The following is a 27,174-nucleotide window of genomic DNA, read 5'->3' as shown; positions in this document are numbered from 1 at the left end:
GATGGATTTAGGACATGAACAATGACATTCAACAGAACAAATTAAGCTACTGAGCCTAGTATGAATTAAGTCAGTACATAACATTTAACAATTTCTATTTTCATAGGCAAAATACCATTTTCCCCCAATTCAAACCGCTTCCCACAGCATCTGCCTTATTACTGTACATTTCTACTTTAACTGGCTAGCAGGGCTGTTCCCTGTTACAGACCATCTTCCTCCTGTTGTCATTGCTTTATCACAACATTCAAATTTCCAACCTTGGGAAGCAGGATTTCCCCACCTTACCTCCAGAGCTCTCTTGTAGTCACCCAAATGAAACGCACAGTATCCGATCCAAAGGTTGCCATCCTCCTCCTCCTCACCCACGTGCTGTTTAAACTTTGCAGAGAATAAAGAATGTAAGAATTTTGTCAGCTGCCACAGTTTCTAAAGCCCCACGGACAACCAAAGCAATACTAGGCTATCATATATGGCAGATGATTTAATAGCTGTGGATGCTGCTGGGGTGGAGCTGCTTTCACATTTCGAAGAGAAGCAACAGGCAGCGCTCACAGGCCAAACCCGGCTCTGTGAAGCCCCAAGGGGACGCGAGGGTCACAGGGTAGGGGAAGGGGTGCTCTCGCCCCGCAGCCCTCAGGGCACAGGGCTGGCAGCGACGATATCGCCCTCCAGAGGGGAGCCCATCACCTCCAGCAAGGCGATCGCGCCGGTGAAGTCCCTCTGGGCCAGGAGTTCTTCCAACTGTGGCACCTCCTTCCCTTTCTTCCTCCGCCTGTCTCCCGGCGGCGGGGTACCCCCCACGGCCGGCTTGGCCCGCGAGAGCATCTGGGCAGAGAGCAAAGAGGAGCGGGCTCAGAGCGGGGCCTCCCTCGGCGGTGCCTCCCCCGCCCCGCCGCCCCTCACTATGCTGCGAACCCTCACCATCCTGCGAACCTTCACCATCCTGCCATCCCTCACCGCCCCGCCGCCCCTCACCATCCTGCGCTCCCTCGCCGCCCCGCCGCCCCTCACCATCCTACCATCCCTCACCGCCCCGCCGCCCCTCACCATCCTGCGGCCGGGCCCGGGCTCCGCGTTGCGCCGGCGGCGCCGTTGCCGGGGTAACGGCGGGACGGCGGAAGGCTTCGGTGAAAGGGCGCCGGCTGACGACCGGCGCCGTCCCCAGGGTTCCGCCTCCCCTGCGGCGGACGGCGATCTCCGCGGCGGCCGCCTCAGTCAGAGCCGTGATGGTTCCTCCCCCAAAGCCCGTGGCTCTTCCTCTCCTCGCCTTTGGTCCATGGCCTGAACATCCGGGTCCCGCACTCGGGTCTCAGCAGCGCCACGGATTTGGGACAGAGTGTCTGGAAAGCTGGGAAAGGAGCCGGGGGTGCTGTTGACAGCGCTGGAAATTAAGGCAGCGTGTGTCCCGGTGGCCAAGGAGGCCAGTGGCACCGTGCCAGATAAAGTGCGGCCAGCCCCTGTACAGTCGTGAGGCCGCATCTCGAACCCTGTGTCCAGTGTTGAGCCCCTCACGACAAGAACGACGTTGAGGGGCTGGAGCTTGTCCAAAGGAGGGCAGCAAAGCTGCTGAGGGGTCTGGAGCACAAGTCTAATTGTCCCAAAATAGGTTTTCTTTTCATCCAGTGTTCAAGAGGCCAGTCCACACACAGAGTCAAGGTCTTTGATGTATTTACAGTTCTGCACAGAAGGGGATGCTGGGTGGCAAACGCACAAAGCCAGCATGACAACTACGAAAACTTTTCATTGTTTATGCGTTTTAGCAAGCAAAGGCATTAAGCTCCATTGTCTACAAGTTACGTAGTTCCCTTAATAATCAGTATTCTATCTTCTATTGATTAATGATTCTCTCCTTTTCATGCTGATTAGTCCACTCAATCTTTTGGGTCAGTGGCCATGAATCAGTGGTCACAATTTATCCACTGCCAATTACCTTTTACCCACCTGGGGCTAATTCAGCACAGTTGCTGAGTTGTCTTTATTCGTTTTTTCTTGTCTTGGTGGTTCTGCCAAATGTCCTTGTGGCCTGTAAGTTCTGCATTCTTCGTGTCACTATCAGTGGTACATCCTTATTCCCAAGCTTTGTTAACCTCCATGTAGGTCTGAGATCATTCAAACATGTCAAGCCCTAAACCTTAACAAGGCAGTTCTACCAACAACTAATTTGTCTTTCTAATACCTGGACATCACTTAGAGCTTGCTTGTTAGCTGCTTCCCGTTTCACAGATTCAATCTCTTTTTGATTAGTCTTGGAAGTATACAAAGACAAACATCAAAGAACATATTTTCTTAAGATTAATAACATAATGATGAGTGGCTGAAGGAGCTAGAGTTGTTTAGCCTGGAGAAAAGGAGGCTGAGGTGAGATCTTATTGCTTTCTACAGTTACTAGAAAGGGGGTTTTAGCAAGGTGAGGATTTGTCTCTTGTCCCAAGTGACAAGTGGAAACAGCCTCAAGTTATGTTATTGGAGGTTTAGATTGGGCATTAGGAAAAAATTCTTCACTGAAGGGATGGTGAGGCATTGTAACAGGTTCTCCAGGGAAGTGGTGGAATCACCACACCACAGTGTTCAAAAGACAAGTAGATGTGGCACTTAGGGACATGGAGAACTGACAGACCTGCAGTGAGTGTTAGGTTGATGCCTGAGCTCAATGACCATAGAGATCTTTTCCAACATTCTATGATTAGAAATGTCAGTGCAGAGGACTAACACATTACACTATCGCTGACAACTCAACTAACTTAAAACTTAAAAATGCATATTCATGGACAGGACTAATGAAGTATCTGTATCTCTACCTTTATCAGGAAAAAAACCCCAGCTTTTTTTGGGCATTAATAAATATATCCTATCAAATTCCAATCATCTGTAATATAGACCAGCAGTAAAGAACTGTGTGCTGCTTCTTCAGAGCATGGGTTCCATATTCACTGTGTCCCAGTCACTTCAAAATGGCTTGACCTAGGAATGATATACGCAGCTTGGAGTTCTGAGAGATTGCTCTGCAGCCAGAAACCACTGGAGCACAACAGCACCATGATAATGTCCCGTGTTGATGAATGTGCTTTCACACCACAGGCCACAAAGAAGGAAGGAAGATAATCCACTCTCCCACAAAGTATTTCTCTGCAAGAAATTAATTTTTAATTACTTAGTCAAAATGATAAAGAATGTGTGCTAGTGATTTAGTCTGCTTTTATAGTTCTTCTCTATTATGTAACATTTCTGTCAGGAGAAAATTAATTTCCATAAATAATTCTGAAATTATTTGCCCTTTCAGAGATTTGATTTCATGTGGTCAAGCAGACAGTACAATTAGGGAAGATCCTTTCATTTTTTTTTAAAGAAAAAGTAACTGAAATTTTAAGAGATTCTTTCAGAAGAACCCATTGTTCTAAGGATCAACATAAATACAGCTAAAATATTGACTCAAATGAAAGCAAGCTCTCAGCTACTCCACTGCTTTCTCCCATTTCCAAGTGGCTTCTGAATTTGTATGTGGTGGATCCAAAGCTGGGGCATGCACAAGGGCTAACAGATGCACAGTGCCAGTGGGTTAGCTGTGGGCACAAGAATGACAGTGTCAACTGTGATAAAAAGTGATAGCAGCATCAAATTGACCAAAACACTTTTAGCATGTCTGGTGTAGAAATTTTTATTAAGATGCAATACAAAGTAGGTGGAGATGTTATAATTTTTCCTCATATGAAACACTAAGGTGACAATTCATAAATTAAAGGCAAGTCAAAAAGTTTTTCTACTTTAGAACAATACTGGAGAACTGCTGCAGTTCTTATCTCCACTATTCTTTTAGCCAGTGCCATTATCCTAGTCTGTGAGCTGTAAAATTATTAATGATCATGTTTATTTCCACACAGAATTGCTGGGAGAATGGGAATTTACTTACACTGATGGCAACAAAAGGGAAGTCATGCACCTATGACTAAACACCACGATAATCATCAAAGGATGCAATGAGTGTTTAAATAAATCAGAGACTGGAAAGTGAGGTCTAAGAAAGGTAGAGGGAGGAAGGGAAGGAAATTTAAAAAAAGGAAAGAAAGCAAAAGCAAGAAGTGGAAAAATCCTCCTAGTAATATAAACTAAAGCAAGAGGTTAGGACATGACCTTTGCATCAGCAACAATCATGTTCTTCAATTCCCACAATATCTGGGTAAGATCATGTTCTCTCAGTAATGATGCTTCACCATGTTCTGCATCTTGTATCTTTGAAAATGCACCTGACAACATCTGACATCTCAAGATAAATGATACACAAAAGTGAAAGCAATGAAACACTCCCCTGCCACAGCTACAAAGGCAATCCCTTGAGATGAGAAACTGGGAAATGATCCCTTTAAAAGCAAGGAACTTGAACAATACTTGCTTCTTTTTTTTATGGCGTCAGCAACTTCTGAGTCTTAATCTACCCTGGATCTCTCACCCATGATGGGAGAAACTGAAACATGTAAGTTGATGGACCATGTGCGTCTTTAATGCTTTTGTTCAGTCTCTATTACCCAGCTCAGGAAGGCAAGCAGCCATGTCAGTTAAAGACCTCCAAATGGTGACGTGAAAAATCATCATTTTTATCTTTATTGGGACAGGGGAAGCTTTAGTTTTCACTCATGTTTATGTCTGTGATTTTTATGGTTCTGTGGGAAATGCACCTTCAGAATTTTTCTGATATTTCCAGCATGTACCTGTCATCAAGATTCAGTCAAGTTAATAAAAAAGCTGTTCTTGTATTTGATGTTAGCATTGCATTTAGGTAAGTTTTTAGAAGTTTATGTGTGTAGAACTCAAGGAGGGGAGGCAAGACAATCCACTGGTCCAGCATGAGTCAGTGATAGAACTGAAAATGGAATGCATGGTTAGCTGTGTCTGCACAAACTTATCCAAGCCAGAAAGCCACATCACTGCAGGTGCACTGTCCCAAAGAATGCAGTTGTACTGTCTCAGGATATGTGCTGATATATTTCCAGTGTTTCACTGCCATCTGGATTTGTAAGATCAAGTGTGGACTAGCTTGAATATCTCATAACTCCAGCCCAGCACATAGTATAAACATGTGTAATGTTTAATAGAAAGAGGTTAACAAAACTGAAATATATGTCCAGGACATAAATTATTTACCTTTGTAAAGATAAACAGAACAGATGTTTGCCCATTAAGGACAGCTTACATTTGTCTCGTGACAGAAGTGTATCCTGCTGAGTGGATAAAAGAGGCAAACCGGTATGCTGAAAATGTGAATGTGTCCTGTCACTCTGGAAACAAAGTCCTTTAGAGCAAGAAAACAGTAGTTAAGAGGAAAGACATCCTACTATTTATTTTTGTAGCATACAAATCAGGTGGATAAATAATATTCACATCAAACTGTATATGTGTTGGGAAAGAGTTAACAGGAAGAAGACTTTCTTAATTGAGCTAGATGTTTATGACACATCACATATTTAGCTTCATCTTCTGGTAGTGGCAGCATAGTAGATCAATAGGAAGATGGGGCCAGCACCCATGCTGTTGGTAATATGATGCAATTCCACTTTTCTTATCCTTGTCTGTAGTGTTCCTCTTACTAGATTGGTAACTTCTGATGAGAACAGTCAGTGCTTTGCAGTGTAATTTCATTCTAATCTGTGTCAGTAACTAAATTATGGCAGGAACCTGAACTCTTAATAACCCATGGGAATGGCTATATTATCATGCTGTACTATCAGGATTGTGCATCACATGACCCATATGTTTTTATGTTGGTTTACAGGCTTGTTGCTTATCAGTTGCTGGTTCCAAAGGATAGTGTTTGCAAAATCTTTCTTTATGTTCTTTTGTAGTAAATGAGAAAGAAAAAAAGATCAGTTCTGAAGAGTCAATATAGCTGCTATGCAGCTTCTATACATATATACTATATCTAGGTATACAGCTGCTATATATGTGTACTATATAGCTAAATTCATAATAATTTACATTATTGTCCTCTAAGTCTAGATAGTAGAAGTATTATTAAAATAATTTAAAATATGGGAAAACATTATTTCATATCCCTGGTCTCCTCTCTAATATTGAAAGTTAAAGGAGACATCTTTATATTCTCCAGTTGACACCAGTAAGTTACTGACATTAAATAAACACAGATGTTACTGTGCTGTATTTTTTTTCTTTTGTGTATTTCTGGTCTGTAACCATATTTGTGATTCTAACTTCTAACAAAACTGAGAAAAGGGAAATGGAAACATTTCTATTTTATTTTTCTTCAATTTGATTTTTGAAATCTTTTTAAAGACAGGGTAGAAGCTGTTAAAGTCCCAGACAATCAATATAATTTGGAATTAGTCTTAGTAATAGTGGGTAGAACTTAAAAACAACATCGATATTTTTCAGCATTTATCCTGTTGGTTAAATATGATCAACTATACAACATATAATGTCTCATGCATATTTATTATTAAAAAATCTATATTTTATGCAAACTATGTTGACAGTCTTGCTTATTCAAAAACATAGACATGATAGATTTCATGCCACTGAAATCAAGGAAATTTGTTTTCAGAGTTAGTGAATTAAGAACATGAGTACTTCTACTATTATTTTTATTTATAATATTTTCAAATTGTTTTTGTCTCTCCCTTTTTCACATGTCTCAGTTGTGCAATGCTGGAGACTTGCAGCATGTCTTTTATTTTAATGGAACCTCATATTCTCGTGTACTGTCAAACTTCCTGGCTCTGGAGAAAATAAAAAATAATGTGCAACTGTGAAAAATGTAAGCTGATCACAACAATTGTCATTAAATGACATTGAGAAATAATTGTAGCAAATATTCAGGGAAAAATTCCATTTTAAAGGACACTGTCAAAATATGTTATTCTGCAAAATAAGATGATTGTATCACAATGCATGCTTCTTTAAAAGCTAGTGGCTTGAAAAAATGCTACCTTGGTTGTCTTTGGTACCAAAGAAATTGAAGACAAGGAGACAATATATTTGTGTTATTTTCAGACTCATTAGGACTGTTGTTATTAAGTACCACAAGTAGCAGTTGGACTGACTGCAGGTACTCGATACCTGCATATAAAGACTTCACATAAGTCTTTGGCTCTTCTGGGATTTCTGGAATTTTCGTTCCATGTATTTTCTCTATTTTATCCTCTATGAGTGGTCAAGTGGAAGTAATGATTTGTAACTAAGTAAAAAATAGGCTGCATGCCAGAGTAAGATCCTAAAAATGAACGTGGTAAAGGTGTTGGAGATAGACAGTGCATCATTCAGTTGCAATACATTATGAGCTGATAGGCAGAGGGACTCTGTGGTGCCTAGGCTGGCCTGTCATTCCCATTTTCATGACTTCCAGACTCTGCACAAAAATAGAGAAGCCACTGAAATGAGGAAAACCCTGTGACATGCTGCATTAAAAAAGGAGTGGAAAATGTTCTATAGACCATAGTCTTTCATAGGCTGAGAGAGGAACAAGTCTTTGGAATTTTTTGCTCTTCTTTTTCTCTGACTGTCCTTGAATTTTCCAGAAGACAGAGAGAACTTCTCAGAGTAGTTTTAGATCAGGAAGTCAGTGCTGATTATCAGTTGCAAATACACCCTGTAAATCTAGTTGTTGATTATTCAGTAAATCCTAGGGCAGAAGAAATGCAGTGCTTTAAAGTACTGTAGAACCAGGCACTGAAAGTCACTTTTCACTAAAACCAATGATACAGTTCTCTGGTGAGTTAATTTGAGGTGGTATTTCTAATCCAACACTGACTATAAGATTACCTAAAGAAAACTATTAGGCTGTTTTGTAGCTGTACAGTATATGGACAGGTAATGTTGGTGAAGAACTGAATTTTTTTCTTCAGACAAATAAATACAGGCCCTGCCTATCTGAATCTGGATCATCCCTGTGCTGCTGAAGCCAAAATAAGTGATAAACTACAGTGATTCAAGGGGAGACCTCCATGAGCTGTTAATTATTCTAGGATTACAAAGATGAGGGTCTCTCTCAAGCTGATGTTCACCTAAGAACTGACTTCTTGGAAAGACACTTGCACGTAGTGAAGTTATGTAACACTGAGGATCTGTTTTACCTTTCTGCCAAGATTATAGCAGTAGCTGATGCCTAGAAGCGACAGCTAAAAAGAATTGCACTGGGGATGTCAGATGCTGGTTTTTAGCACCTTATTCCTTAGGCCGTGATTAAATCTCAGAACTTTTAAGGGAGAATAAATAGTTCTAAAAGATGTGCTTTAAAAATGTTTTGTGGATTGTCAGGAGAGGTTACCTTAGGTAGGATATTGCTGGTGTTTGAATTTCTTGCTCTGTTTCTCCACCCATGAGAGACACTCTTTCAGAGGAAGGCAGAGTTATTTGCATTTGCTTTCAGGATGCTCCCATTACCTGTAGTTCTGTTGTAAGCCAGTATTTCTAGTTAAAGCTGCAGTCACCTACAGGATTCAAAAAGCTTTCTTTTTGCCTCCAACACATCATTTGTCTTCTGAGTTTCTGAACTGTATCCTTCTCTGACTAATCTTGGAAGTATGAGAGCTGGCTCATGGTTGGAGAAAAGTTACTGAGATAGTGGGGAGAGTGCTCTAGAGAGCTATGGAAGGTTTCTTTGAGTAGCTGGCTGGTTTTGTATCACTGTTAACCTCTTGGGTTTATAAACTGCTAGATTGAACCTTATGAAGGAATTAGATGAATTTGGCTCCTTGGGAACTTAACTGTTCTGCAGCCAGGACTCTATGAATGGACTGGCATTTGTGTCTCATCCCTTCTCTTCCTCAGGGCTAATGATGCCTTAAGCAGAGGCAGCGACAAGGACAGATTTACAGAAGTTTTTTTTTTTCCTTGTGGCAAACCTATCAAATTTTGTGCTTTACACATCTGACTCATTTATTTGCTTTTTCATCTCTCCACCCTCATGAACATCTATAGTATCAGTAACTGTCATATTTACATTGCAATGACACTGCTTTTCTTTGTCTCTCTTATGCCATGAGGCAGATGTTACTGATCAGTCTGCCAGGCAACTGTGTTTGATGTCCAAAGCCCCAAGGTACAAGGGAAAGTGTGGTGTTTGGCAGGTTTCATGGACAGCTTGTTTCATCCTAGCTGCTGCCTCCTGCCACATTCCCTGCTGCTCCACATCACCAGATTGTTCTGTCATGGGAATTCATTGAGAGACTACACACACACCAGGCAATTAAAAAGTTGATAAGTCAACAATTAATTTATATAATATTCTGGCATTGTGATGGTGTAGGACAAGGGAGAGAGTAAATAGAAATGCTGTGATAAGACTATCGTTGATTTTACTTTTGTTTTTAAAGGACAGTTTCAACCTGCTAAGAAAACCAAATAAATACATTAATAGCTACAAAGCCAGGGAGACTTCAATGCCATTACATACTCCCTGGGTGACCAGCTGTGTAAAATACTCAGTTCTAGTTGCATTATTCATGCTGACTGTTTCTCCCAGATAGGCTAAGAAGAGTATAAAAATGCAAATCCGGCTCTGCTGAAGTTAATGATAAATCTCTTATTGACTTATATGGGATAAGTTTCAAGGACATTGGAAATACCTATAAAATGAGCCAGTGATGAGCAGATGATCTCCACATGGAAAGCTGTGTTCTATTCTCAATCTGTGGTTCTAGCCAGCCATACTAGTCCACGTGTTTACATGACAGACTGTTAATTCAGAATTACTGTATTATTAATTAAATGCTAGATTAAATATGCAGAGATATTTATTATCTACTTTTAAATTCTGGATCATGGTCTTCTCTGGGTATTAGAAAGATTCAAGCAAGAGTAATTTGGTGTTACAACAGAATCACATAAAAAGGTCTGTGCAAAAATATCTGAGGTGTATTCAATACCTTCTAAATATAGGCTTTGAAAGAAGCCATGAAATTGCAGTCTTGTTTTATAACCCAAGCCCTGTTACTTACATTGTTTCTGATTATTTTCATTATATGTCTTAAAATTATTTCAGGAAGGTAATAAAGGTTAACTGATTTATTATCTGACAGCCTCAGTGTAGGTTTCAGTAGAAAAATAGAACATGTTGAATGTGTGCATAAACACCCCATATTCAGCAAAAGCACACTCTATACTTTATTTAAATTTGTTTCCTTTGTGCCTAGAATGCCTAGAGTTTTTCATAAGGCTTGTGGGTTGGTGGGGTTTGTTTGTTTGTTTGTTGTTTGTTGTTTTGTGGGGGTTTTTAAGTGATGCCGTTTAAAATTTAGCTTTGGTCCTGCAGGTCTGAGAAACCTTCAGCTTTGCTAATCCTTACCTGATGCAAAAGGTTCATCACATAAAGTATGACTATCTAGGGCCCCATTTGAGGAGGTGGGAAAGGGTGATGAGGGCAGATGTGTCTGGGGCAGACCTGGGGCACTTTGGTGCACAGTGCTGGGTGAGAATGAGTGGACAATCCTTGTACTGAGTCTGTAAGAAGAAAGAAAGGTCTGAAGGACTGTAAGTGGGACATTTTTGCCAACACAAAAAGTACTTCACTGTTACAAGCTAAAGGAATGAAATTAGTAATTTATCTCAGAAGAAAATACACCCTCTATTTATGAGCTCAATCAGCAGAGATGGTGTGGCAATGTAATCAAGAGATATAGGGCAATGCAAACATGAAGTAACCATCTGTTTTCCTCTAGGCTTTAACAGACCTTATATTTTATTTCCATTTTGAAGAGTTGTCTTTGTGGTTCATTTGTCCCCTCCTCTTCCTTCTCTCAGCTTATGCATGTGATGAAGAGTTAGTGCACTTACCATGCAAGGTTTCTGGTAATGTTTCAGTTTATAGCCTCAGCCTTTCCATGAGCAAACATTCTCAGCAACCTTTAGCCTCTCTTTTTTCCTGAGTTTTGCTGCTGTTATTTTTTCACCTTGAAGTGCCACCTACTGCACTGGAGGGACGGGCAGAGGTGAAGGCAGGGAAGGAGATAGGGAAGTGCAGGAGAGAAGGATCGCACAGCCTGTCTTTGAATCTACAGACTGGAAATCTTTCTTTCTTTCTATCCAGGAACAAAATCAATGTAGAGTATCTGAAAGAAAGAGAGTTAGAGGACAAAAAGAAGTGGGAGAGCACACACAATGGGTCTAAACTGAGCAATGATGAAGGAACTGGTATTGCTGCTGGCCATTTGGCCTTTGTTTTCCTCACTGCAGCTGCTGAAGAAAGAGGGTTCAAATTGGTGTAGCAACAACAGTTATGCGATCAATGTGATGCTCATGAATTACTCGGATTTCCCATTAAGTACTGGTAGTTTGAAGTTAGCTGTGGAACAAGCCTTGGAAGGGGTACGAAAGGAATTCCAGATGACAGGTAAGCCAATGGGTGTTGGTTAACCCTCTCTTCCTGTGATATCTTGTCACACTTTGCGTCGCAGTTTTATGCTTATCTGACCTTTAGCAAGGTGCTTCTCAGACAGACTCCTTGCTTGCCTATCTTATGTAGATCTTATGGAAATAATGACCTCTCTTTGTATAAATAGAAGTGCTCTACAAACAGGCAGAACCATATATATTTTCATGGTGTTTGGGCAGACTCTTCCTGCATGCTTCTCTGGAGATGTTCATCTGGGTTTGGTAATGTGGAAGTTATTGAACTGGATCAGACAAGACCAGTGATCCATCTTGTGTAGTAATTGAGTTGCCCTTGCTTCCTCTCCTGACTGGATTAGCCTCTACTTTCTGAAAATAATTTTCCTCTTGACCCTATCTGTTGATCACAACACGATCTGAAGTGTGAAGAATCTGCAGTCCATATTTTCCTTCCTTTAGAGTCATATTGCTTTGATTTATTTTGATATCTTACCTCTCCTTTCAACATCACCAATCTACTGTCACTCTAGAATATAATGGGAAAAAGAGATTCCAAGGAAATAATAAAAGAAATACTAACACTCAACAGAAGTCAGCAGTCCACCTTGGAACGGACTTCACAGTCACATCCATAGTAGTGGGGGTACGTTGTAGGTAGACTTTGCAGAAGCAGGGAGACCTCAGAGTGTAATGCTGCTCAGATCTGTGTCAGAAGGAGAGGGATAATAGTGTATTAGTGGTTACCTGCAATTTATGATGCTGTTTGCTTTTACATTTGTGCTACAGGAGAAAATGTTACAGTGAAAGCCTTCTTCCACCCCTTTACTTCATCATTCTATGTCTCACAAGCCTGCCGTACCAGCACCTGTGAAGGTGTGGAGCTCATCAAAACCATTTATGTGAGTAGCAGACTTCTTTCCTTCTGCCTGGGTATGCGTGTGTGTCTCTGTCTTTCCTTCTAAACCTTTGATCCTGCTATTCAGCTCCAAAGAAATTTGACAGGAAAGTGAAGTTTCTAAAGAGAAGATGTTCCTGTATGTTTTGTGAAAAGAAGCAGGCAAATACTGGAGAGAGATTCTGTGAATGCTTCCCAGAGACTGCCTTCAGCTTTTGGCTCCTTTTCCTATGCTTAAGTTACATCCTTTTTATATCCTCACAACTCTTTGTGTGGTCAGACAGCCAAAGCAATCCATTAAAAACACTGCAAATAACAATTAACTAAAAAACTAAACCAACAACTCAAATACTCAAAACAGCCCAAGGAGAGTAAAAAGGTCAGTTTCCAACTGGATTACATCCTGATCTGGTTCGCCATCAGTTTCCACAATACACAAAAGAGAGAGCTGTGGTTAGGATGGGGACGTAGGCAGAGAACTCATTAGGCTGGCACTGTTACCAATGAAATGGTTATGGAACTATGCCCAAAGGGCAAAGATTAAGTGCTTGCTTCTCACTAGAAATCACAGAAGTCACGTGAGAGAAACTTTTAATATGAGGAAAAGCTTCAGTTAAAATCGGTACATTACAAGAAGCTGAGTTTCTGAAGATTTTCATACCTCTGAGTGAAACTTGGTCAATCCAATGAGAATTTTCAAGTCTACTAATCTATGACCATTCTGTAGTCTTTGCTAAGAAGTTGTCCCTTATGACACACAAAGATACAGGTCAGGCCTCATTTGATGGTCATGGAAGGATTTTTTAAAATACTAGTTTCATGTGTACTTATTTAATAATTTTTCTGATACACAGGACCTTGTAATACCAACCACCCTGTCTTCAGCAAATGCAAACTATTCTTGGGTGTAATTTCAAATGTGCAACTATAACAATATTTTAATGCTTACTTGCTGTCTGTGTCTTAACAAATGTCATACTCTGTCTTTTTTTGGCTTTCTGTAATTTTTTTTCCTCTTCCCTTTATGTTTGTTCTTTTAAACTTTCTGTAGCTCCTCTCTTCTCTTGCTTTTGTTAGGTAAATTCTGTGACTCCTCATATACTACAATTTTCTTCATTCTCCCATCCTCCTCTCTCTGCCAGTCCTCTGCTTTATACCAAATGACACTCTTTGATTCCTTGCAGGATTCTGGCACACTTGGCTGTGCTGTCATAGGACCTGCTTGCACTTATGCCACCTTCCAAATGGTCTCGTAAGTACCAATTCTTCCCCCTTATATTGTGATGTTAAAGATGTCAGCTGCTGAACAAAGTTGTTTTGTGAGCAACAAACCTGCAGAGACATTGGTGTTTAGAATGTATCAGACACTTTGAGGTCTACAGTCAAGGCAGTAAGACTTTTATGCATAGCCACCCTGTTTGGTAGGTGGAAAAAAATCCCCTTCCAAATCCCATGGATAAAACCCAACTTTACTAGGGAAACTGCTAATTCCTGACAGTAAGTTGAATGATTGATTGAGGAGCAGCTGGAGAGCAACCCTGCAGAAAGGGATCTGGGGGTGCTGATTGGCACCCCCAAAGTCACCAGTGTGCCCAGGCACCACAGAGGGCAAGCCCTACCCTGGGGTGCATCAGACACAGCATCAACAGCTGGTCAGGGGAGGTGATTATCCAGCTGTACTCAGCAGTGGTGTGGCCTCACCTTGAGGACTGCATGTAGTTCTGGGCCCCACAATTTCAGAAAGATGTGAAGGTCTTTGAATGTTTACAAAACTGGTGAAAGGGCTGAAAGGCATGTCCTGTGAGGAGCTGAGGGCACTGGGTTTGGAGCAAAGGAGGCTGAGGGGAGACCTTGTTGCTTTCTACAGCTTCCTGAGAAGGGCAAGTGTAGACGGAGGTGCTGATCTCTTCTTCCTAGGACTCAGCAGCAGGACAAGTGGGAATGATTCAAAGCTGTGTATATAGGCTGGACATTAGGAAGCATGTTTTTAGCAGGAGCATGGCTGAACACTGGAACAGGCTTCCTAGAGAGATGGGTCATACCTTAAGCTTGTTATGTTTAAAAGGCATTTGGACAATGCAGTTAGTAAGTGCTCTAGTGGAAGGTGTCCCTGTCCATGGCAGGGGGTTTGGAACAAGATGATCTGTAAGGATTCTTCCAACCCAAACCATTCTGCGTTTCTATGAATAACATGCTGTAGCTTTTGGTCAGTCCTGAAATAATCAGGACTGTATGATTTTTATAGGTCCCTTTTAACTGAAATAATCTATTCTCTTCTATTTTAAGTCTGTCAGGAAAAAAACCCAAAACCAGTTTAATTAGTGAAATACTCTCCCTGTAATTATTTATTACATCATCTATGTCTGTTTCTACTGTTTCCACTGCAATAAGTAAAAACCCTGTAATTAGGTGAGTGAACTTTACCTGGAAAATAAAATTTTGTCACAGTAATGCCAACAACTCTTACGGCCATGGTTTTTGCAGGCAAAATTTCCTGTTATAAGAAAATAGCATACAAGAACAAAAATACTTTGAGCTTAGTCCGATTACATCGCAACATCCAGGAATATACTTTTGTCCTTAAAAGCTTACTGTCTCTGTGTATAAAATGGTCTTTGTTTTACAAATTCCTTGTCAGCATAGGGTTGCCTTAATTTTTTCTCCCTGACTGCTGCTGTTGCACAGCTCCTAAAATACACCTTTGTGAAATGAAAAGATTTTTCCTTTGAATTGTAAAAGTAAAGCTTTTTTGATGGCAAAAAGCTGTCACCCTGCAGCACTGTCCCAATAGGGAGATTAAATCCATCCCATGGTAATGGCAGCCAGGTAGCAGAAGCCTGTTTTGAGCCTTTGGACTCTGTCACAACCCTTGGGGCTGAAATGGTGTGTGGTACCCAAAAGGGCAGGGGTAACTGGGGACAGAGTGAGAAGATGCCTAGAGTAGTTCAACTGGGCTTTTTGGTACCAGTATTGACTTGAAGTCTGCTTGTGTACTTGAGGAACCTTCTGGTTTGTGTTCAGATTGTGTTAAACTAACTCAAGGCACAAGAGGAGAGGGAGGTGAGGTTGGAAATCGGTAGCTGCCTTGGTGCAACAGCAATCTGTTCAGACTTGTCCTCTTATCTCTTCCTTCAGACTTGAAACAATACTGAGCCTGCCTCTGATCTCTGTAGGGAGTTTTGGACTGTCCTGTGACTACAAAGAAAACCTAACCCGCCTTCTGACCCCAGCCAGGAAACTGAACCAATTCTTCTTTCATTTTTGGAGACATTCTAAGCTGCCATTCAAAACCACAACCTGGGAATCTGTCTACATTTACAAGAGAGCTGAAACCTCAGAGGCATGCTTCTGGTAAGATCTGGATTCACCTCTGCCCCAGCTGTTGATAAATGCTGTCTCTACCCTCAGACATGGTTTCTGCAAAGTGGTCTCTCAGTCCTACACTTTGGGAGGTGCCTCACTACTACCAAGGAACTAGAGAAGAAAAAGATGAATTGTAGCTTTTAGCTGTACCACTTAACCTGAATGTTTCTCTCAGTCTATTTTAAATATTTGCAAGCTTTTGCTTTTCCTTTGGACAACATAGCCCACATGTTGTCTGTGATGAAAACACTTGTTTACAGCCTACTTAATATAAATAGTGTGACATGAGAAGCTTCTCCACAGGCTCCCCATAGATGCCTTTTTAGGTCAGGGGTCTTACTAAGCTCTTAAAATATTTCTCCACATTAATGGCTTCAATCAGTAGGTGCTATTTACAAAATTCAAACTTTACATTTCTTCAAGCAAAATTACCCCAGTGATTGCAGAGTTTAAGCTATATTCTCACCAGTTTGGAACAAAGGAGACAGCTTTCATTTTGTGATTTGAAACATCAGGTTGTGTTTGGTTCTCAGAAATGCTGGGTTTTCTCCTTGCCTGAAAACAAAGGCTGCTTTTAGACAAATAGACTCTTGAATATACCGGTATTTAGAATTACTTTTCTATTTTTGAGTCTTATTTAACTTTCAGCTCATGTGAGTGTGTCTATGCTGCTTTGGGTTTTTTTTTTTTTTTTCCAATTTTGGGATATAAAAAACTGATTAATTAAAAAAAAATCTCATTTATCGTACTAATTTTATAAATGTAGCTGAGTAGTAGCAAAAAGGTCATGGAAATAACTATTATATGTATTTCTAATTCATAACCTGAGAGACTTGCAGAATTCTAAGGAAAATTTATGACTGTGTGTGCTTCAGATTGATAGAAACATGGAATATTTTGGATACAGAATTAAAAGAGGTTTTTTTTCTGAATTAGGAGCCCTAAAATCTTATCTCCATTTAACTCTTCTGTAGATATTGATGGACTTTTATTTTTTCCTTCTTCTTTCTTAGTATAGATAGCAACTTGATCACATGATGTAATTGCTATGATTACCTCTCTTTGATGCTTTGAAATATCAGTGCACTTCGTTCACCTCTTACTACAGTCCATACTCCTCCACATTTGTAGCTGTAATTGCCAATGCACTACACACACTTTAGCTAAATCCCTTTAATTCTGCAGGTTTCATACCTTTCAGTGAAATAATTGCATGGAAGTTATTTCTGACCTTTCCAAGCGTTTCTTATTTCACTTTTTTTAATGCTTCTGATCAGGACCTTCTTTATGACTTCAGAATTGTTCAAGTCTTTTTATTGCTGAATTAACAATAAAAAAATTAATTTTGTATCTCTGCCCACTTTTCATCCTAATTTAGTTGTAACCATGCATCTCATTCTGCCTTAATAGAAACTGTCAACGTGAAGGTTTTTGAAGTCTAATTTAAAAAGATCCATTTTCTCTAAAGCACGAGTATTACTGCACGAGCTAATTGTTTTTTCCCATAAACATATAAAAATAAATTAATACCCACAGTGATAGCAAAATCAGGTTATATTTCAACTATGCATATATTTCTGTAAATTAGCAGTTAATGTTTCTGTTCCTGAAGAAAAAAAAAGAAAAAAGGAAGCAAAAGCTATTTAGTAGCTCATAGGACTGAGATCTCAGTGCTGGTAGATCAAAGGTTATGTAGTTTGGAAATAAAGAAAGTTCTTTTGGTTTCCCTTCTGCATTAACTTTATTTCAGATAGCATATCTCCTCTCAGAAATAGCATATTGAAGCAAAAGTAAAATTCGGGAGTTGACTGTTTTTCCTTAATCTTTTAGCAAACTTTACTTCCTTGCTTTTTTTGCTGAGCTCATTTTTCCCTTCAAGTTTTAAGTGGCTCTGTATAGGTTTTTTGTTGCTGCTTTTCTTCCTTTACTTCTCTCACAGTCAGGGTACTTGTGTGGTTTTTATCTCAGTTCTTTCTGTAATTCCTGTTTAGTCCTTTGGACCTTCAGATGTGTGTTCTTACATTACCACTGATGTCTTAAATAGCAGAGTGTCCTGGCTCTGCCTCCCTGTTAGTCTCACTTCCTGCAGTTTCCTCATATCCCTGATTTATTTTTTTTTTAATTGTTAATGTCTTATTAGATTTTTGCATTTTCCAAATTCACCCTTTCTATAACCATGCTCAAATACCTCTGGTTGACTTTCCAAGCATTTCTGCATTTTTCATGCCATGTATTGATTCTTTCACTTTTATTCCTTCAGAAAAGGTTTCATATCAGCTCATATCATATCATATCATATCATATCATATCATATCATATCATATCATATCATATCATATCATATCATATCATATCATATCATATCATATCATATCATATCACTCTTGTGTGCTCTGAACAGCCTATCTTGCAGTATGGTTGATTTAGGAAAATATGAGGAGTTAGCAATTTCCTGACAATATCTTTGCTCCATTGCGCCAGGTACATGAATGCTTTAGATGCTGGAATCACAGAGTTCTCTGAAAAACTCAAGTTCAAGGATATTTTGAGAACTCCGGAGCTGCTTAGAAAAACTGTGAAAAATCCAAACCGGAAGAGCAATGGTAAGGAGGGGTTGAGGCTGCACTGTCCCTGCAAGTAAGTTGTTTTTCCAAGGAACTCAAACCCACCCCTTAGTTAGGTTATAGGGAAAGCCTTTCACCAGAAATGGGGGAAACAAAGATACACCATTCTACATGGATGTAAAGATAAAATGGCACAAAGTTCCTAGATTCCTCACTTCATCCTCATAAAATATGGGGGAATATCGTGATTCCAGAGGGCTTTTGGGGTAAATTATCCCATCTAACCACAAAGTCTTTCTTGTGGGAGATTCAGAAATCCAGGGTTCACAATTTCTCTAAGAAGGGCTTTGAATACTACAAGAATATAAATACTGCAAGCTCTCTATCATTCATGTGTTTGCAGCCCTGGTACATTTATGGACCTCACTTTGACTTCAAGGGGCCCTTCAGGAAATGATTCATCTAAACTAGAAATATGAATGAATAAATACCTCATCTTCTCCTAAGACTAAGCACCTGGCATCAGCAGGCCAAGTGAGTGTGAGAGTAAGCAAGCTAATGGAATCATTACTCAAAGGCCATTTAACCTAGAAATGTTCATATTGAGTAGCTGTTATGGCACCACAACTCCTAATGCTTATTTGAGTGAGATAATGGTAGTGCTCTGATGCAATCAGACAGAAAATGGTGCAGGTGTTGAAGCACCTTTTACCACTTCCCCTCAGTTATCCTGGTTTTACTGCAGAGAGGCTGGAGCTCTGTGCCTTGGCCCCAGTACAGTGCAAATAATGTGCCTTAGCCCAGAGTTGCTCTACTGCCTGCTACTCAAACATGGAGGGGCAGGCAAACATCCTCTTCTTGTCTGTAAATCTCACCAATCTGTCTCCATTTTTGCCCATTTTGTAGTGATCATCATGTGTGGCTCTCCAGAGAATGTCAGCTCAGACCTAGGGACGGAGAAGGTGGATAATGACATCGTTATCATCCTAATAGATCTCTTCAAGTAAAGTATCACCTTTGCTTTTCTTCTTTTCTCTGCAATTTGCTGATGGATATAGGTCATGGAAATAGTTTGAGTGGAATTGTTTTGTTGAAGAAATGCTCTTTCACAGAATGTTTTCTATTGCCATCTTTCCTCATGTCTTGCCATTTATATAAGGTGTGTAGTGTTTAATTCATGGCACATCACCTTTTGGTTCATATAATATTTTTCTAAGGCAGCGACAGGACAGGTAGGTTTAATGTCTTCTTGTGGGCTCCTCAGTGCAGAAAACCATGAAAGAAGCAAAGTCCAAAGTCAGAATGACCATGAGATATGGTCCATTTGAGATATGGTACAGTTTTCATACACTCTGCCCAACCAGACAATTATGTAAATAGGATTTACAGTATATTTTTCTAGACTCCATTTATTCAATTTTAAAATTATTTATGTGATATAACAGTTCTCCCAGTTTATAACTCTTGCACTTTATAAGTATCTCTTCAATATCTTTATAACCACAGAAACATAACTTCTCAGAGAAGTTTCTTAGCATACAACCTAAGTTTTCTATTGTTGAATTTTACAAAACCCTTTATAGAAGACATCTGACATAAATTTGCTTTACCGATGGTATCCTCTATGTGAGGATTGAGAGCTGATCTCTGGCCCTAAACCTAAGTGACACAGCGGAGATTACATCGGTACAACTAAGTGTAGATACCTAAACCAGGTGTTTTTTGGGTACTGTCCCAGTTGCCCTAGCAAGTCACAGTCTGGGAGAGAGTTAATTGCCTGGGGCAGTGCTGGTGGGATGGATGGATGGATGGATGGATGGATGGATGGATGGATGGATGGATGATTGCAAGGCCAATGTGTGTGCCCATGCCTTCATGTTACTTACTTCACTGTTGGTGTGGCAAAAAGATTCCATGAATTTCTAGGGCTAGTGGGACTTACCAGCTCTTGTGTCTAAAGCTGACCATAACAGGTCAGTTCTGAGAAGCTCTGGGTTAATGATTTCAGAGATTTAACCTTTGGTTCCAAACTGGACCCTGTTCAGGTTTTAACAGATCTTCTCTATCCTGTACACTTTCAGGTTCACCGTATCTATTTTTCAGAAATGTCTCTAAGAGCTTTCGGCATTCCACAATTTTATCCAGGCACTAGGAATCCCCATTTGCTTTTCCTGAGGCAAACACACAAATGCACAATGGGAATAGTGTATGTGAGTGCTTTAACATTGGTGTTGTAGGTATAATTGTTGCATTACAATAGGTGAGGGTGATTAGGGGATTCTTTGCTGTGATGTGCATCTTTGTGATATACCCAGCTGCCTCAGGCTGTTTTATATGCTGACCTTCTTAAACTTTCTACAGACCCCTTATTTTGAGTATTCAAATCACATTATTCTTCTTAAAAAAACCACAAAATACAGACAGATGTATTAGATGAAAACTCAAGCTGTAGGATGGAGAATAGGTAAAGTCCATGCTTCTCCAGGAGTGAAGTGCCTCTGAAAAAATGATAGATTTAAATTTTCTTCAGCTCTGAGCTGTCTGGCATGCAGGACACAAACACAGTCTTTAAGCCTCCCTCAAGAGAGGTGGGATGCTGGAGGATTATCCAGTCTGGTGGAGTTTAATGAGGTTTCCTTTTCAACTGGCTAGTTCAGTCCAAGCCTGGATGAAAAACATTTTGAAATTCTTTAGGGTGAAAAGTGCATTGTGAAAGTCAGAAGGTTCAGGGAAAGGCAGGTTCAGGGCTCTGGTGTAAGAATCCAATCAGATGGCCATGGAGCAGAGCCTATGGTCTCCAAAAAGTCTTAATGCAGTACTGACTGTACTGTACAGTCAGTACTGACAAAATAAAAGGATGACCAAACATGAATAATGAGAGAAGGCTCACACAATTATTTTCTTTCTATAAATCTAGCCATAGCAATGACAGATGCTACCAGTTGGCACTAATACCTATTCCTAAATTCTTCTTTAACATGTGAATCTGGTGATGGTCAGTCTGTGAAGCACTTCCAGATGGCCTGTCAGGGTGATGAAACCAAAGATACCTGAAAGCTACAACATCTGCTTGTTTTAGCAGAGTTTTCAAGTTGACACAGTTTCCTCTGATCTTCCTATCTCACTGAATTAAACAAATGAATCAATAATCTGCTCTTTGCACCTCTGTGATTGTTTGATTCCCTCCTGTTAAATGCTTTTAGCACAACTCCTGCGGTGCTCATTTCTAGCAGGAAATATCAAAATTAGTGGAACAAGCAAAAAGAGTGCAGAAGAGCTCAGAAACAGGCACAGTGACATGAAGAAACTATGATCGCAGTGTTGTGGATTCCAAAGAGAAACTGAGTTTTAATAAATATGAACTGAAAAAAAAAAGGAGGAAATAAACAGGATAGAAAAAAACCAGTTACAATAATAACCACAGTTCGCAACAACCTTTGAGTGTCAGATTGGCAGATCTCCTTGATATTACCTTATAATATATTTAGGCACATCAGGGAATGAATGAGTTGTGTGCATGATGAAATTTTGTTTTTAGAACTACTGTCTTAACCTGTTAAAAACTAGTGCTGTTGGGAACAGGTGACTGATTGTCATGGATACACCACTGACCCTGTTGTTCAGTGTTTGTGAGGTTCTTGTGCTTTGCTTTGCAGTAACGTGTACTTCAAGAAGAACATCTCAGCTGATTACATGCACAACGTACTTGTCCTGACTCTGCCACCAGCTAATTACAGCTACAATACTGTAATTAGAGACTACATAGAGATGGAGGACGACATCCTGGTAAGAACGCTATTTTATATCTGATTATTGCATTTGGTTAGTTCCTGTTTGTGTATGAGGAAATGAAAACTAAATATGCAGCTGTAATCATCCCCTGTCATGCTTCTAAGCTGATATTTCTTTATATTATTGCAGGATGGTATTTTGTCCTGATGTAATGATGTCAAAATACAGTATCATAAGGCAAATCTGCAGGATATCATATTCCTGCTTTGTGAAGTTCAACTCAAACTTTTAATTTGTTCTGCAAGTGTCATATTCACAGGGCATGAGGGAGACTTATAGGCACATGCTTTTTCCACTCCACATCTGAGTGACTGACACTCTTACACGTAGCTGCAAGACATCACTCAAGAAACATCTATACGTGTAATCGAGATGTCAGCATGGAAAGTTCAGAACTAATAATTGTTGACTAATTTATCTGCCCAGATATGTCTAAGAGATGTCAGCCATTGCAGTTTCTTTCCAGTGGCTTTCCAGATAAGCTTCAAAAACAGGGACCTTTTTTTTTTTTCCATAGGAAATAAAGTGGGGTTTTTTTTTAATTTCCAGAAAAGCAGAACCTATGAAAATGCTGTATTTGTTTAGTGAAACTGATACTCCTGCCATCTGCCCAGGAACCAGGTCCTTCATGTAGAGTTTCTCCATCCCAGGATTTGTGGCTTTGAGCTCCAGCTCTCCAGCAGACAGCCTGAAGTTTCTGGCTGGATTTACAGGGCTTCTAGATCCCCCAGCCTGGGCTCAATGCTTTTTGGATGCCAGCTCTATGGCAGGCTGCTGGAAATTCTGGCACAACTCCTTGCTCCTTTCTGTGGCCACTGGGAAGCCCAGACTTGCTGGCTCCACATTGAATTATCTGCGCAGAAACTGTAATCCAAAGCCAGGGTCTTTGGGACACACTTAGCAAAGCAGAACTGCCAAGAACCTACAGTGTAGGATTTTTGAATCCTTTGCACCAGGATCAGCATGCCAGACCTTTACATTGGCCTCTATTAAGTTTTCAGCACGTTCCTGTCTTCATACATCAAAAATATATTTTGTTTCCCTTTCTTTTTTGAAATGAGAACACTCATGTGACATTGGCCATCTATTCACTCCAGCAGATTCTGGTGTTCTATGCTGGAGCTTCTGCCAAATAGAGCCAATCAAGGTTATTATAGCTTTATGGCAGAAACATGAACTCTCAAACGTAATTTTTTTTTTTTTCTAGATGGAAGATGACTTTCTTGCTGGCTATTTTAATGCAGTGCTGCTGTTTGGACATAGTGTCAAGAAATTTGTCATCTCACAGATCCCAACGTCACCTTTCAATTTAATCCATGAATTCCGAAATACCACTTTTGAAGGTAAAAAATTACCGTCCTTTGCAGGGTTCAGTAGATGGATGAGGGAAAAATAATTTCATTTTAAACTCTCTTAGGACAAGTCGCTTCTACACTAAACAAGTCCAAGCCTTTCAATGAGTTTTATTCCCAGACTTTTTTCTTTTTATATAATTTTTACAAGGATTTTTTTTCAGTATTTGATGTTCAGAATGACTCTGAAGTAACTTGGCTGAGCTTTAATGCCTTTTCCAGTTTACCATGTAAGCCATGTAGGCCTGGGTGCCTGCAGTGTGGGTGTAGGCCAGTGGGCTGGCTCTTCTTAGTCAACTTTCTTGTTTCTCTCACAGGTTGTCTAGCACTGGTGGGCTTTTGTTTTATAGGCCATGGGCTTAAAATCACAGAATTAAATCATTAGAAAAAGACAGAGGCAAAACTTATGCAAAGAGATGAAAACATTATCTCTCTGGGAGTATAGTCTCAGGTGTTGTTTCATATCAGAGATCTGTACCAAAATGATGACTGAAAGTTTTGTGAATATCCCCTACCTACATTCAGCAAATATGTGTGTAGAAGTTTCTCAGATTTTCCTAAGGTAGGAAAGGTTGCAGGCTTATCTTTGCTGTAATCCTGGTATCCAATAGCTAGCAAAATATAGTTTACTAATTCCTCCTGAAGACAGCATCCCTTTCTGAGTGTCAGTAAACCTTTCAAACTTAAACTCTTCTGTTTAAGTTTAAAAGGTAAGTTGCACAAACGTTTTTACTCATTCAAAATAGAGCACTGTAATGCTTATCATAATTTATAGGTATAGTTTGAAAACATTCTGAAAGTGATAGGTGTTGAATCACCTTCATTCTTTCTTGTGATGGAGTCTGGTACAGTAGGGATTTCATACAATAATTGTTTTGATATTAAGGAGGTGGACCATGAAAAAGTTAGCATCAGTTTTTGAGGTGAAAAGGGAGAAGGTAACTACTGAACTAAAATAATGCTGATACTGAACTTAGGAGAAATAAAACGAGTCACCATCAACAGCAGCAAAAGGAAAATCTGAAGCTGATCAAAAGATCCTCTTATAAATAAAGGGGAAAATAAAGGTGAGACTTTCAGGAGTGGTGGATATTGGCTAAGCTTCTCCTTATGTTGGGGCAACTGACTTCATGGAAGGAAAGTCAGGCTGAGGTGAGGGATTTGGGAAGTTCCACCTTAAAATCTTTGTAATGTGCTACACAGGCAATTTCTCAATGTGCACATTTGCTGATGTACAGAGAGAGGAGGCTAAAGGCAAAAAGAACGTGGTTAAAACATTATTATTAGAGCTTTCAAAAGAATGAAGGGAACGAAAGTATCCTTGTATTTTCTTTACTGCTGATAGATTCAAACTGCAGGTGGAAACAGACTATTTTGCTTCTCACTTCCAAAATGGTCTCTTCAAGGAAGGTGATTCTGACATTCTTGGTATGCTGAACAAATCTGACAAATATATTTTGTTGTAGCTAGAGGGAGACTTTCCTCTTCCATGCTGTCAGTTCAACACTTTTTATTGGCTTTTGTAGAGAAAGTGTAGTGTGGTATTAAAAGAAGAGCACCACACTGAGCTGATATGTATCTAGCACGTACATGAAGAAGAGTATCCTAAGTATCAGAAATCCTTTTATTTATCCCATCCTTCCTGCCCCATATTTGTGTTTCTGATAATGCAAGCCCTCTAACTAATTCCTTGTGTGTCTGCAGGTGTAGTGGGTCCTGTGACTCTAGATGAATTTGGAGACATTGATACCAATCTGACCGTGCTGTACACATCACAGACTGCAAATTATGTATGTATGTGCAGGGTGCAACTGTTCAACCTTATATATGAAAGGAGAAACAGAATGCCCTGTACTATTGCATAACAATGATGAAAATAACTGCAGCAGGAGTGGTGGAGTGCCAAGGCATTCTGTGCATGCCAGAAGGGGGTCATGTGAGGTGTGCTGGAGACTGACAGGATTGATGTAATCTGGTGATTCAGTAAGTGAAGTGCAGCTGGTATTTTGTGGGATTGATAAATTTATTTTCAGAGAGAGGGGAGGAATGAGAAAGAATATGGCAGCCAAACATATGGCTACACTGAGAAATGCACCACTGTAGCAGGAAAATTAATTTGAGTTTGGGCAATACATTTATTAAGGGTAGCATGGAGCAAGGGACGAAAGAGGGAGAACACAGCTGCTGACTGCATTTCTTCCCTCCTCCCATCTGTAGTTCAAACCTCTCCTGTATTTCAACACTCAAAGCAATGACACATACAAGGCGACTAACAGTCCGGATTTTATTTGGAAGAACCACAAGCTGCCCAGTGATACTCCAGGCACTGGTGAGACACCCATTAAACCTGCCACCTACCTGTATGAAAACAAGTCACACAGTTCTGAGATCCACCTGCTGTGTGATCCAGCATGCTACCTTCACACTGCCCCCAGCCAGTGATGGTGGGAGCTGGGTGCAGAATAGCATCTTTCCTTCTGACTGATGCCCCCCATGTTCTCTGTCTCCAGTCCAGTTCAAAACCTTTTCTGTTTTGGTGCTGATACTAAGTGTCTTGAAAACTCAATACTGTACCAGTGGAATACCATGGGATATTTCAGAAGTCACCCCCAAATGAATAATTTTCACTAGAATATGGTAGTGGTGTGAATTGCTTGAAAGACTGCTCAGGTAAGGCAGCAGAATTAAGGTTATGATGAGTTATCTGACTCTGCATTTCTGTATCTGATGGAGCATGGTGGCTTCTGCTTGCTGCTTTATCCTTGTTGTAGGGAACTGTGGAGAGGACGCAGCACTGTGCAGATTCAGGGGGCTCTGAGAAGAGCTGACTCTTTGAAAAAAGACCATGAGAAACTAGTTATGGCTCTATTTACACCCAAACTTTAAAATCTCAGAAATCACCACCTTCTTTCCTTTTGAGTTTTTGGTGACTCCTGGATAAAGAAGGGATTAAGTCCCTTGTTATTCGGCATAGCAGAGCGTAGCCTTGGCAGTCTGATCAGACTGAGATTGTTTCCCCCTTTAAGACTGCTGCCACATTGTGATTGGCAATGGAAGGGCATATGCTTCAGGTATGATATGCAGAATAAAAATTATGTCAGTGGCAGTAATTGCAAGGGTTAGTGCACAGTGGGAATCCAGAGCTGCTGCTGTTAAAAGTCTCTGCTAAAGTCGTCCCATTAATTTGCTGTATTGTTTGCCTCCATTAGGGAATAGGCAAAGCATAACTGGAGAGATAACTTCTGCTAACTAAGAGTCCATTTGCAGTAAGGTGGTAAAATTTAAACATTTTTATTCCTCAGTGAAGTAAATCAGATGCCTCAAATTAGGCTTTATCCCTCATAAGAGAAACAGGAATAGTGGTTTTTGTTGGTTTAACATGGGAGTTACCAGGAGGAGGGAGGCAGCAGCTTTGATCAGACTCAAGTTAGTTCTGGGAAGAGCAGAGGGCCATTGTCTACAAATGTCAGTAGCTTAACATCTGGTGCTTAACTGAAGCCTGACACTGTGGCCAAGCCATACTAAACTAAAGTGAAACTGCTATCCAAAGGCACTTGATTATTTTGTTTTCACATTAAAAAAAAAAAACAAACCTTCCTTCATTGTGATTCTAAATAAATATATCCCCCCAAAAATGAGAATGGTCAAAGTTTAAGTGATCACTGTGTCTTGCTAAAGCCAGTCAAAACTTTCCATCCTGGAATATCTTTTTTCCTCCAGGTAGGAGAACAGCACAGACAACCAGAGAGCCCTGCTTCTTCTTAAGCCGTGACTGAGAACAGCTGACCTGGTTCTGCTGCCTACCTTCCTCCTAGTATTCCGTGAAAAAAAACGGGGGCTCCTCCATATTTTCCCCTTATTCAGAAAGTTT

At 40.2% G+C, this 27,174-nt stretch overlaps 2 protein-coding genes across 4 annotated transcripts in view; one reads left to right on the top strand and one right to left on the bottom strand.

Annotated features, from left to right (window-relative positions):
• TTC26 (tetratricopeptide repeat domain 26) overlaps positions 1–1,226 on the bottom strand; it is a 54,301-nt gene extending 53,075 nt beyond the window's left edge. For all 3 annotated transcript variants that reach the window (XM_041416721.1, XM_041416719.1, XM_041416720.1), the window contains exons 1-3: positions 1,051–1,226; positions 691–828; positions 289–381 (exon numbers count right to left, since the gene is read on the bottom strand). In XM_041416721.1, the coding sequence (XP_041272655.1) occupies positions 289–381; positions 691–828; positions 1,051–1,053 (234 nt within the window). In that variant the 5' untranslated portion in view covers positions 1,054–1,226. The remainder of the gene's footprint in view (positions 1–288; positions 382–690; positions 829–1,050) is intronic.
• Positions 1,227–11,124: 9,898 nt separating this feature from the next.
• GUCY2C (guanylate cyclase 2C) overlaps positions 11,125–27,174 on the top strand; it is a 43,168-nt gene continuing 27,118 nt past the window's right edge. Inside the window, exons 1-10 of the mRNA XM_041416777.1 lie at positions 11,125–11,338; positions 12,124–12,236; positions 13,417–13,484; positions 15,368–15,583; positions 18,077–18,198; positions 19,066–19,162; positions 21,816–21,945; positions 23,159–23,294; positions 25,008–25,093; positions 25,521–25,632. Coding sequence (XP_041272711.1) covers positions 11,125–11,338; positions 12,124–12,236; positions 13,417–13,484; positions 15,368–15,583; positions 18,077–18,198; positions 19,066–19,162; positions 21,816–21,945; positions 23,159–23,294; positions 25,008–25,093; positions 25,521–25,632 — 1,294 coding nt within the window. The remainder of the gene's footprint in view (positions 11,339–12,123; positions 12,237–13,416; positions 13,485–15,367; positions 15,584–18,076; positions 18,199–19,065; positions 19,163–21,815; positions 21,946–23,158; positions 23,295–25,007; positions 25,094–25,520; positions 25,633–27,174) is intronic.

The sequence above is a fragment of the Onychostruthus taczanowskii genome, unplaced genomic scaffold (genome assembly GCF_017590055.1).
Source record: "Onychostruthus taczanowskii isolate IOZ18803 unplaced genomic scaffold, ASM1759005v1 scaffold53, whole genome shotgun sequence".
In the NCBI taxonomy this organism is placed as follows: domain Eukaryota; kingdom Metazoa; phylum Chordata; class Aves; order Passeriformes; family Passeridae; genus Onychostruthus; species Onychostruthus taczanowskii.
Note: the sequence above shows the minus strand (reverse complement) of the source record. Positions and strands in the feature narration are given on the sequence as shown.